A 12166-nucleotide genomic window follows, 5' to 3' on the forward strand; every position below is an offset into this window, starting at 1 on the left:
CCTATATTCCCTTTTTTTCCTTTTTTTTTTCTTTTTTTTGGTACACCGGCTCCTTACACCATATGTAGATGAGTGCAGCCAAAAAATTCAGAAAAGAGAAGCTAGCTTAGTGGTTGGGGAACATCCTCCTGAGTCATCCAAAGAAAATCCCTCGAGTGATGCGCCGTGTAAGAGGCCACCCAGTCAGCAGTTGTGTTAGTCTCCCGATACACATGCATAGCCCTAAAGGAGCCACAGTCCCCTGCCGTCCGCTGTATGTCACAAAGCAAGGACTGCTCGGACTCGGAGAGTCGCCCGCAGATCCCTTCGATTACTGCCATCGAGTCACCCTCCATATGGATATACTCTGCACCCAAACTGCACCTCGCGAAGGAGAGCCCCTCCCATGCTGCCCGCAACTTCACACCCATGATGGAAGTGTTAAATATCCGCCAGCCGCCACAAACTTGGAGTGGTGATCTCTAATGATAAACCCCACACCCCCCTCTCGCCTTGCTCGATAGCGCTGCCAGCAAAATTCACCTTAAGAAAGCAAGGGGGTGGAGGCTCCTAGAAAACATAAACAAATCTGGTTGCTGACTCGGCTGGATGAGAGACCTAGATGTCCCTAGCCGTCTCAGGAGAATAGAATAGTGCACTGCTAATGAACTCCGAAGCATGAAGCAGCACTCTGGCCACCACCAACCTCAGATGTAACTGTTGATCCTCGAAGATTCAGACATTCATATCTAGCCAAATATGGTAGGCCAAATAGGCGCACCGAACCTCCCACTCCACCGTGTCAGGCCTTCTTGTAGACACCTGCAGCCACAAGAGAAAGCCCGATGTCGAGGACCTGCCCCGCCCGACGTCAAGGATAAGCCCCGCGCATTCTGAGCCGCACGCGGATAGCAGAAAAGGGCATGGCCAATGGTCTCCTTCATTAGCGACATACCTCACAGGCGGGGGGAATCCTCATCCCTCTGTTCGCCAACACACCTGCGATCGATAGGCATCCCCAGACCACCTTCCAAATGGACAAGGCAACCCGAGGGTAGATGCGCAGCTGCTAAATCCTAGCTCCCTCTAACTGCCGCGTCGAGGCCCTCGCCATCAGCCCTCGAAGGTCCCGAGCACTCGCCCTCAGCCCTCGGAGGTCCCGGGCGCTCGCCCTCGGCTTATCAGACCTGGTCCAAACCTTCCTGTCGGCCCTCTCCTTCGAGATAAGCAGCATAGCCAGAAACTGCTCAGCCAGTGCCTCCCCCAAAACCTTCCGAACAAGGTCTGCATTCCACCTTCGCTCCTTTGGGACAAGAAGATCACCGACCTTGCGCCCTGCCAGTCGCACCGGATCGAGAAACATGGGCCACCCACTCGGTGGCAATGCTATCAGCCACCTATCCTCGAGGATGTCCACTGCCTGATTCCCCTTTATCAAGATTAACAAGAAATAAGTAACTGGAGAAAAAACTTTATTTAGCTAATTAGAGTTATGCAAGGACGAAATAAAACCCAACACAAATCTTAAACTCTATCTCTACTTGGCGGTACTTATGTTGGCCATCGCTAACAACTGAAAAACCAAATGATTTTTCAAAATTTATGTTATGGATTTATCTTGCTTAGTTCGAACCAGTGTTCCTGGCGGTCAAGTTGGAACCAGCTCTCTATAATCAGCCGATGTGGGACTATGTCGACCAGCTCTCCATTAGCAACACAAGATTTCCATCCTTTGGGAAAATGCCATTTCACATGAGAGGAACAACACCAGGATCATTTTCAATGTAACATCACTCCAAGAGATGCATAATAAGTATTTATCTGCTTAAACTTTATCATATGGGCATTCACATAATCACACTTGCCATACTTCAGATAAGATATCTGATGCACGATCAAGTTCGCATGGCATGGAATTCAAAAAGCAGCCACAAGGATACCACAAACACCACCGAGTCACAATGTCAAAAATATTAAGCAGCCTTGACTGGGTCGAACAAATGTTAGAAGGAAGACCCATTTCCAAGTTTGTTCGAGTACACTGCTGTTTGAAGCTGCATGGATACACGTTCAAGAGCTCTGAAGCTCTCTCTTGCACTTCCCCCGGTCAAAGTAGAAACAGAATATAGAATAAGTAACAGATAAACATGGCCAAATCCACATCAGATTTGTGGGCAGAGCTGTTGCTCGACCATGCCAAATCTACTTCACTTCAACCCATGTCCAGAATTGATGTAGATATGACTGCTCAGGAAAAAAATAGAGTTAGCGAAAACCATCATCCAACAGATTCCAAAAGGCATTTCATCAAACAGTGGCATGGCATCTAGCAGAAAATACTATACAGGCAAGCCGAACCTACGTACTCTCTCCACTAGGGATTGTAATGCAGGCGTTCCTCTAGATGTCCACCATCCCCATTAATCTCCAGATGAGAATCGAACATCCAACAGATTCTAGGAAATCTCATCAAACAGTGGCAGGACATGTTGCAGCATCGCCGGGCCACAGGCAGGCAGACCAGGTGCCTTGGGGGGCAGTGGCCGCAGACCACCTCAAGGGCGAGGTTGCCGAAGCTGGTGGTGGCCTTGCTTGTCTGGGTGAGCTCGACGGCGAGGTACCCAGAGTGCCCACCATGCGGATGGCGCTCGGGTTGGCCCTGTACTCGTAGAGGTTGGCGAGCCCGAAGTCGCCGATCCATATGATTGTCTACTGGTAGGATTTTTTTAATTCACCAAGCAGCAGTCATGAACTCATGAATGTTGGAAGCAAGAACGAAGGGATGAGGTAGAACTCTCAAGGGCTGCCCCATAAACATCCGGCGACATAGAAACCCTCCGTGATGACGACCTTTCCGGCGCCGACCTCGTCGGCAGCTTGCTCCGGCATCGGGGCTGATGGGGGAGAAGCAACCCAAAAAGCCCCCTCCCTTCGAATTATTTACAGCACCAGCCATCCCTTTCGTTTCCAAATCGCCCAGGCAATTTGAATTATTTACCGCACCAGCCACGCACATGACCAGTTAAAACCGGTTGCCGGTGGGTAAATCAATGCCGCCCATCATAAATCCGACGTCCAGAAAAAATCCGGCAGTAAAAGAACTAAAAAGGGCTTCGGAGTGCCGCAGCTAAACCCTTTTAAATTTGGGGAAATTAATCACCGGTACATTTAAATTTCCCTTATAAAAGATGTCACATCTAACCTAAGATCCCTCTCCCACGCATTCAACGTGATTTAAGGGACGAAGAGGAAAAGAAATATCCGCTACCGATCACATGGCCCAAGCGAGAGCCAAGGACTCCGCGACCGTACGTGAAAGAAAGAAGCATGGCTCCGTCCAGACAACGGAGCCGAGGGAGGCGACCTGCGCGCCGAGACACGCGCTTCCGTGCAAGCGCTTTACCCGGCACGGCCCGTGTCAAATCCGACGCCTCACGAATCCCCATTCCCCACCCCGCTTCTCCGTAAGACCGCAACAGCATCCGGTCCGGTCCGGTCCCCCACCGCGCCGCCGTCCCTGAACCCGTCGGCCATTTCGCCGCGGCGAGGCATCCAGCGGACCCACCAACTTCACCCACACATCTGCTCTCTTTCTTTGGGCCCCATGGCCTCAGAATCCACGCGGAGCGGGCGAGCCCCTTTCCCTCCCGCAAGGGCCGCACATGTGGTGGGCTCGCGCCCGCGGAACGAGGCGGCACCCTCTCCCACTCTCTTCCCCGGCCTTGTTAAAATGCTGGGGCCCACGTACGGGCTATCATGCGCTTGGTGGGCTCGGACGTTCGTGCGTGGTTGCCAAGAGAGCTGCCGCCTGCATGGGGCCTGCTTTGTTTATTTATTACGTACACACCAACGGTTATCTGTGCAAGTCATTCTAAACACAAGCCTCGTTAATTTGTTGAAGCTTATTCCATAACTAGCTCAATCTCAACTATGCTGGTGACCATCTACTTCTTGATTATAAATTTATTTCATATCTAACAAGTGGGCATATACCACACTTGTGCTGATCATATATGCATGCACTATAACGACAATGTGTCAACTTCGTCATATACATAATATCTGAACAATTAATGTCTACAAACTCAGATTGAGAAAAGAGTTTTGTGGACCATAGGCTTTCGTATTTAAGAAATTTTTAGTAAAACTATATGCCTTCACATTTAAAAAGTTCTAATTGGTGTATTACAGAAACAGTTAAGTGGGATATATATACTTCTACATTATGGTAGTCTCATTCTTGAGTATTTTCCTGGATGGTGTACTCAACAATTCGTACTTAATAGTTATAAAGAATGTTATATTTATTTTCTTAGCTATTTGGTAAGGGCTTAACTCTGTAAAATGGCATGCTATATATCCAAGAGAAATCAAATGTGCTCCGAATCCAGAACAAGTACCACTTAAATCAATTAACAATAGTGGAAGAAAAAAAAGCTAGAGAGAGAAAAATAAATTAATTTAAAAGAAATAAATACCGAAATAATAACTCTCATAAAGAAGTCTCACGCCCTTACAAGACGCTCCTCTCTCTCTCTCTCTCTCTCAAGTCACTCTCTTCCCTTCTTAATAAAACTATAAGCTCTCTCCTACTAAAAAAAATTCATTATCCCAATTATGTTGAAATATAAAACATCACTATCTTCCATTAAAACATAAACTTGGTTATATTGAGCTTAAAGCTCAACCCAACTTAATATGGATATGAATCCTAAAGTTATTAGAACTAATGAGTAACTAATAAAATATTAATAAAATTAGGACTTGGCAATAAATTTCAACAAATATTAGCTTGCCGCTCTATCTTATTAATATTAGAAACTTGGTGCTAGATGGGATACTATATTTTAAAGATTTTACTTTGAAAAGTTTTGTATGTAGCAGTCTCCTCTTCTTAAGAGGACTCCAGTCTCCTCTAAAATAATACAAAGTAATGCTTTGCAAGTTTCTCAAAAAAACTTTAGGGCTCTAGCTTCTAGTTAGGAGTTAATGAAATATATATGCCAAAATTGATTAATTATATATCCTATATTAGATAAAAATCATATTTCAATTTTTGAATAATTTCGTATAAGCACATGTGGGATTATAAATGCATCATCTTTTTTCAAAACAACAAAAAAAATCTCAGTTCACATGCAAGTAACCTTCTAATCACACTCGCGCCCTAATTGTAGATAAAAGATGATATAGTAATAGGTGTTGAGTGCCATTTTTGAAAAAAAAGTGAATATCATATTCTAGTTGCGGGTGCCCTCAAATAGATATTGACCCCAATCCTCTCTCGAGCAATGGCATTTACTACGTCCATACGATATTTCATGAACAGGAAAATAAAAGATGTGACAAAGCAAAACTTTTTTTATGGGGGCCCATGATCCAAACAAATTTCTTATTATATTTTGTTTATCCTGCTCTCTCTCTAACCCCCCAAATGCACGGAAGCTAAAAGCAGGTACAAGAATGGTTATTTTATAACAACATTTCCTAAGCTGCATCTTCTTCCAGCCGACACTGATCCCAATTCCCTAAATCAGAGTCTCCATACAGAGACAAAAAGGTTTCTTAGAAAAACCTCGGTTTCACACTTTCACTCAAAACCTACCACGCTTATAAGTTATAAATTCACAAGGGAACCTCTCAGGTCCCTTTTCCCTCATCTCCCTCCGTTGAAAGACTAGTCGAAGGGGTAGACAGAGGAGTCCGCCCTTTCTTATCTCCTTTCTCTTCTTGCTCTCTGCTCTCCTCTCCCTATCACCCATCCCTCTGCATGTCCCCTTAGAGAAAAACACTACCACGCTTCCTTTCAATCTCATACACACCTGCATTTAATGCCACTATCTACATATACTCTTCTCCTACTCTCATCAAACTCCCACCCAAACATCAGCTTTGCGACGAAAGCCACCATGCCTTCTCTTCTTCTCTTCATTCTCCTACTATCTGTTTCTATCAGTGCATGCGATGGCCGTCATCCAAGTGTTCATGACAAAGATTTCACCAGAGCTTTCCATCACTCAAGCAAGGTTGGTGCAACACCTTTGCCACCTTTGTGTGGAAAGACTACATGGCCTTGTCCTGATCTCTTTCTAACCTTTCATTCCTTTTCAGGATGCTGCAGTCGCGAAGCTCGACGACAAGACTTCAGCCCCACTGAAGCCAGCATCATCAGAGGAAGAGATTCGGAGCAGTGCAACCATGGAAAGGCCGAAAGGCTTGGAGGCTCCTATGAAGGTTGTCGAGCCAAAGAGAGATGCAGTATCAGATGCTGTTCGAATCCCATCGCTGGCTAAGGTTTCATGGCGTGTGCCTCGCGAAAATCCAGGGTTCAATTTGGATTATATGGGCCCTAGAACACATCCCCCATCTCACAACTGAAGCCCTCTCTCGCTGTCCTCTTCCTACCTTCTCTTTAGATGTTTAAAATTAGTTAGGTATCACAGGCTATATGCATTTTGCTCGTTGCTATGACCTGGTTCTCTTATCAGTGTACTACAGATATATATTGCTTGGGTAAAAAGATCTTCCCTCTATTGCTTCATTTTCTCAATATTATCTTGCATATTTTTTTGCTCTACACCCTTCTCTTCATAACATGATGCTTAGTTCAGGATTATTGATAGTGATGGGATGTGCAGGAAGTGAGGTTCTAATGCCTTCCTCTCATGCTGGATTGCCACGAACTCGACCAGTGGTAAGTTGCACATAATTTTTCTTGTAGTTTTAGATGGGTGTGGGGAGCAGTGTTGATAGTTAGTGGTGAGAAACTCGGGACTCATTGCCCACTTCCTGCACCATGTCCTCCTATTGAAGGTGGAAAGGGCATGCAAATGGTCAGTGCGTGCATGCACTTCGTGCATGCGAAGTTCATCTACTGTAGCAGAAATTTGGTCATTAATTTTTTTTTAATTTTAAAAACATTATAGGTAATTTAGATTGGAGATTCAAGAGAGAGATCGTGACATGCTATGATCTCTTTGTTGTGTAGGTGAGATCGGGAGTGCGCTTATTGCTAGAATACGAGTCTAATTATAAAGTAACCGTAGAGCTCAGCTAGCGAAATGAGAGCCGTCTCGGACCTGCTAACCATGGACTACCCAAAGCCCCAACGAGGACTATCGATTCACAACAAATAGAAACCCAGGCGGTCGTTCTACCACCACTTATACAGCTAATTAGAAATCAGGTTGCAGGAGAAATTAAGTTGCCAACTTTTGACGAATGAGGTTCCTTCATAAGACAATAGTCTTTAGTTGTTAGATGATATTAATAAACATCAGATTAAGTATGGGAAGAAGTATAGAACGTGTCGCAGGAGAAAGTTGCCAACATTTGATGAATGAGGTTCTTACATAAGACAATAGTGTTTAGTTGTTAGATGATCGTAGTAAACATCAGATTAAGTATTGGAAGAAGCATAGAAGGTGCGCGCGGGTCTATAGATATGGTTGTAGAATTTGGCAGTTGGATTGCTCATAAATGAAGCAGGCAGTTATCTGTTAGCTCTTGGCACTTTCGGTTCGGTCCTTGTTCCACTGGGTCCCTTCCCACATGGGATTACAGGACTTTTGGTAGCAGGAATGTTCCGCTTCTTAACTTCCACAACCAGAAAACACGGTGTATGGTATCGAAAATTTCGGTATTTTCACTTATTAATATAAAATTTATGACCGAAACTTTTGTTACTGATTTAATTACAAAAATATGTGTAACTAAATTTTCTGATGGTTTTCATCATTAAATTCTATAATAGAATGGTCGTCACTAAATTATTATAAATTAAAAAATTAAATATTTAAAAAATTATGTATTTTTCGGCCACCAACCATGGCATGAACTCAGTTGTGTGGGCCATAGTCAAATTGAATGCCAACAATAAAGCCAGCAGCCACGGAGCACTCGACTTGTTGCCTCCGATGTGGACTTCGCCTGTTTATTTACCCTCCCGTTGTGCATATATAAAAGAACTTCCTGTTTTCTGTTTTTATTAATTGAGAATCTTAGGACTCGATTTCCAACAAAAATAAAATAAAATAAGGAACGGTACAAGGCAAACAGGTAATTCTGAGCTACACAATAGAGTAACACTCTTGCATAACTTACAATAAATTAAGTTGAAATTTAACCCTAGGTTTTTGATACAACTTCCTAGCAAGCAGAGATTTTTCATCACCTTTCTGAACTTGTTGCAACGATCCGAGTTTACTAACTGGTCCAATTGATAAAATTCTGAATACCGGCGGCCTCGGTTTGAACCCTAGCATGGACCATAAGAGCACATGCTAAGATACGAGAAATAAGGATGGCATTAATGGAGGTGTGAATCATATGGTGGTAGCCTTTGTGAAGTATTGGTGGGCCCAACAGAAAAGGCATGAGAAAAGCTTTTGCCTGCTCCTAATATATTTCCCGTTGACTTGAATCCCTAGGGTCCAACGGAGTACTCTCTCTCTCTCTCTCTCTCTCTCTCTCTCTCTCTCTCTCTCCAAAAATGGGTATTTCATACATCATAAGTACAAATACATCCAATAAAATTGGCAAATAACTGGTCCTAAAGTACTTTAGACAACTCTCCCTTTCCAGCCCCCAGGATGCATTCTGAATGGCTCGCTACTAGGGCTGTCAACGGGCCGAGCTACTCGGGCTTGGCTCGGGCCCGGCTCGGTAAAAGCCCGGCTCGGGCTCGGCTCGTTAGTCAAACGAGCCCGAGCTCGAGCCTAAAATGAGGCCCGTTTAAATCCGAGCCCGAGCCCGAGCTCGAGCCCGAGCAGCTCACGAGCCCAAACGAGCCCAAATGAGGGCTCAGCCCAATTAACAATTTAATTGGGTCCCAATTAAATTTGGACTCAACCCAATTAAATTTTATTTGGCTCAATCAATTTCAATCCTAATCTAATTGAACCCAGTTGGATTTAGATCAGACCCAACCCGAGCTAACCCAAATCCTTAAATCGAATTGAATTGATTCGGATTCGGACTCAACCCATTAACCGAACCCAACCCGTTAACCCATTTTTAATTTCTTTAATTTCTTTCTTCTTGGTTTCTCCAGAACATTCCCTAGCCCTAGCCCTCCTTTCTTCTCCGTTCTCCTCGCCGGCTCGCCCCCAAGCTCGAAGCCGATGCCCCCTCCCCTCCGACGACGATGACGACGCCGTACACCCGATCCAGCTCTCCGAGAAGCTTCGTCGCAACCTCCTTTCCCTTCTCCGCCCCCGATGCCGTCGCCCCCGGCGGGGAAGGCAACAAGCGTGAAGCGCCGCCGCCCCATCCGGCCGTTTCTGCATCGAGGTCCCTCCAAGTCCGCCTCCGGACGGGCCCTCCAGGCGCCGCGGACCCTTCTGCAGCGGTTGGCGTGGATGGTACTATCGCTCCTCCTCCGGCGGCAGGCCATCTTCCTCTTCGCGCCGCTCCTGTACGTCGCCGGGATGCTCTTCTATATGGGCACCGTCTCCCTCGAGGGCGTTCCCCGCATCATCTCCCGCCCCGCTCCTGGCTCCATCTACCGGAGCCCCCAGCTGTACCAGCGCCTCCGCCCCGATATGGACTCTGATAACTCTTCCGATGCGGTCAGTTCTTGAACCCACCCCCTTCTTTAAAGAATCCCTCTGGATCTGCTCTTTCTTGTATTTTCTGGCGCTTCGATTTCTCTCTGAGGGCGCTCAGATGGACTTTAGTTTCTGACAGCGCCTGCGGTCGACCCGCGGCCGACGCCTGTGCCGGTGGTGCTCGCGGCCGCCCCCTTCTTTCTTCTCTTCTTTCTTTTTTATTTATTTCCTTCGTTCTTCTCTCCTCCCGTCCTCCGATGAATGAGAGATGGGGCGCCGGCCGCCGGGGCAGGCTCGGGCTCGGGCAAACGAGCCTCACGAGCTCGAGCCCGAGCCGGGGCTGTGCTAGGCGAGCCCGAGCCCGAGCCCAGTACAGGGCTCGGTACCGAGCCCAGTACAGGGCTCGGTACCGAGCCCGAGCCCGAGCCCGAGCCTAGATTTTTATGGAACGAGCCGAGCCGAGCCTGCTGTGGCTCGGGCTCGGCTCGGCTCGTTGACAGCCCTACTCGCTACATATGCAGCCGCTCAGTCCGCCACTCTATTGGCCTCACACAATACAATGAAGAACTCCTCATCTCCAAATATCAACTTCAATGGCGTTGTTTCCTCTTCGCTCTTCAATAGAAGGAGGTTGTGCATAGTTGGGTTTTTATTTCCGGAGACCCACCCAAAAAGACTGGCTAAGTATGGAGTTATTATTTTATGACAATTAGAAGAATCACTTCCACCCTACTCGCCCTGCACAAATGGATCTTTTTCTAGAAAAATATTGTCATTAAATATTTAAGGTAGAAATTTGTTCCTTTTTTTTTTTTGCTAATGTGGGTGGATCATACCTGATGGGTACGGATACACCTAATAAAGTCAAAAAATAGGATACCTCGGAGTGCCAAAGGCAGCTCCCCATCTCCAGTCCACAAGGTGCCTTCGGAATGATTAGTTATATACGCAGCCACCCAATCCGCCGCACCATTGGCTTCACGGTAAATATGCTTGACCTGAAAGGCCCATCCATCCATCACCATAGCCTAAATGTCCCGGAGCAAGTGATGGTCGCTACCGTCACCCCTAGGATCCCCCTGAATCTAACTGATAACGGTAGCAGAATCACCCTCCAGGATGATAGATCTGGCCTGTAAACATACACCGGGCATGGCAAAGGCCTTTGTTCCCCTTTTTTTACCTCGGCAATAATAGGATTCCCCCCAAGTCTACTGTTGCGGGGACGGCATTCTGCTGGAGCCTCATACAACAGCCTAGCCCACATTAAGCTAGCAGAGAAAGAGGACCGCGTTCCTTCCGAGGTATTGTCCGCTTTGAGAGTCGAGCGCACCCGGAGCCCTCCTCACGGTTTTGTCCCACAAAAAGGCCCTCGAGAGAAAAGGATTTCCACCCCCCATTTAAGGCATGGAACCTTTCCGCTACTAGCCGATGTGGGACTAAATTCAAGGCCCCCTCCCCCCCACAACATAGCCCCCCCAGCGGGAAGGTTCCGGCCAGGTTTTACCCCAACGGGCCCCCACAGTCCTGGAGGGTAGTCAATGGAGAGAGAAGGCGCCCCTTCCTGGCGCGCCATCTGTTGCGGGGACGACATTCTGCCGGAGCCTCACACAACAGCCTAGCCCACATTAAGCTAGCAGAGAAAGAGGACCGCGTTCCTCCCGAGGTATTGTCCGCTTTGGGGGTCGAGCGCACCCGGAGCCCTCCTCACGGTTTTGTCCCACAAAAGGGCCCTCGAGAGGAAAGGATTTCCACCCCCCATTTAAGGCACGGAACCTTTCCGCTACTAGCCGATGTGGGATTAAATTCAAAGCCCCCCCCGCCCCCCCCCCCCCCCCCCCCCCCCATCTACAATCATAAATCTATCCGACCATCAGGTGGAATAGATTTATGAGGGGAGGGAATATCCCCGCGCCCGTGGCATTACTCTATTTCGGAGGTGTAAAAAAAAGATCTCGTAGAATAAGTGATGGCGAGGGGTATCCTCTAATTATTTTGCATCCAAAGCTGCTCGAGAAATTTCTTCCTTCATCTAATCATCAACGAATATGCTCACATGTGATATATTTTTCGGAAGGGACATGTCCGTGTGCGATTAGGAACCGTCAAATCACCGGCCAACATGAATCTCAAAGTTTCAGCCATATTGCACTCAATGTTGGACCATGCCGGAGCTAATTATTATTTTAATTTTTTTTATTTACCTCAAAATTTTATGGCCTATTTGATTTGGAGAGAGAGGAATATGAACGAGTGATTCTTATTCTAGCTAGTTGGTCAAAAAAAAATTATTATCATTTTGATTTTTTAAAAAAATAAAAAATTTTGTAATCTTCAAAATTTAATTACTATTCTTTTTTAGTATGCAAATTACATTTTGATTCCAATTTCAGCCACGAACCGGCCATTATGACTTTCAATTCAATTCTAAATCTGGTCGCGAACCAAACACCGTATTAATTTATTTTATAGAAATAGAAATCTCAAGCGCCATCAAGGTTATTGAGATGCCTGACTCATAACAAAGGATGTTACTCCAGCCAATCTTGTTTTTTTTCCATCCTGGTTATAACCATGGTTGAATTTTATTAATTCTGAGCAGAGGTATCCTTTTCTGGCACGCTTGATAAGATAAAAAT

General features: G+C 46.2%; 1 protein-coding gene and 1 long non-coding RNA gene across 2 annotated transcripts; one reads left to right on the forward strand and one right to left on the reverse strand.

Annotated features, from left to right (window-relative positions):
• Positions 1-1941: 1941 nt before the first annotated feature.
• On the reverse strand, positions 1942-3022 carry LOC113463047. The gene is made up of 2 exons (XR_003386630.2): positions 2346-3022; positions 1942-2223 (listed from the first exon to the last, which is right to left on the reverse strand). It is a non-coding gene; the product is annotated as an uncharacterized LOC113463047 (long non-coding RNA).
• Positions 3023-5765: 2743 nt separating this feature from the next.
• On the forward strand, positions 5766-6471 carry LOC120110738. Its single transcript, XM_039126294.1, has 2 exons — positions 5766-6005; positions 6091-6471. The coding sequence occupies exons 1-2, from the start codon at positions 5811-5813 to the stop codon at positions 6355-6357; spliced, it is 462 nt and encodes a 153-aa protein (XP_038982222.1). The 5' UTR covers positions 5766-5810; the 3' UTR covers positions 6358-6471.
• Positions 6472-12166: the final 5695 nt, after the last annotated feature.

Source organism: Phoenix dactylifera, chromosome 5 (genome assembly GCF_009389715.1).
Source record: "Phoenix dactylifera cultivar Barhee BC4 chromosome 5, palm_55x_up_171113_PBpolish2nd_filt_p, whole genome shotgun sequence".
Classification (NCBI taxonomy): Eukaryota; Viridiplantae; Streptophyta; class Magnoliopsida; order Arecales; family Arecaceae; genus Phoenix; species Phoenix dactylifera.

What these genes read in the sequence shown, in the direction of transcription:
- LOC120110738 (XM_039126294.1), top strand. Translation starts at nt 5,811, where the DNA reads ATGCCACTATCTACATATACTCTTCTCCTACTCTCATCAAACTCCCAC. An exon ending in CTTTCCATCACTCAAGCAAG is followed by an intron (nt 6,006 to 6,090) that starts GTTGGTGCAACA and finishes ATTCCTTTTCAG; the next exon opens with GATGCTGCAGTCGCGAAGCT.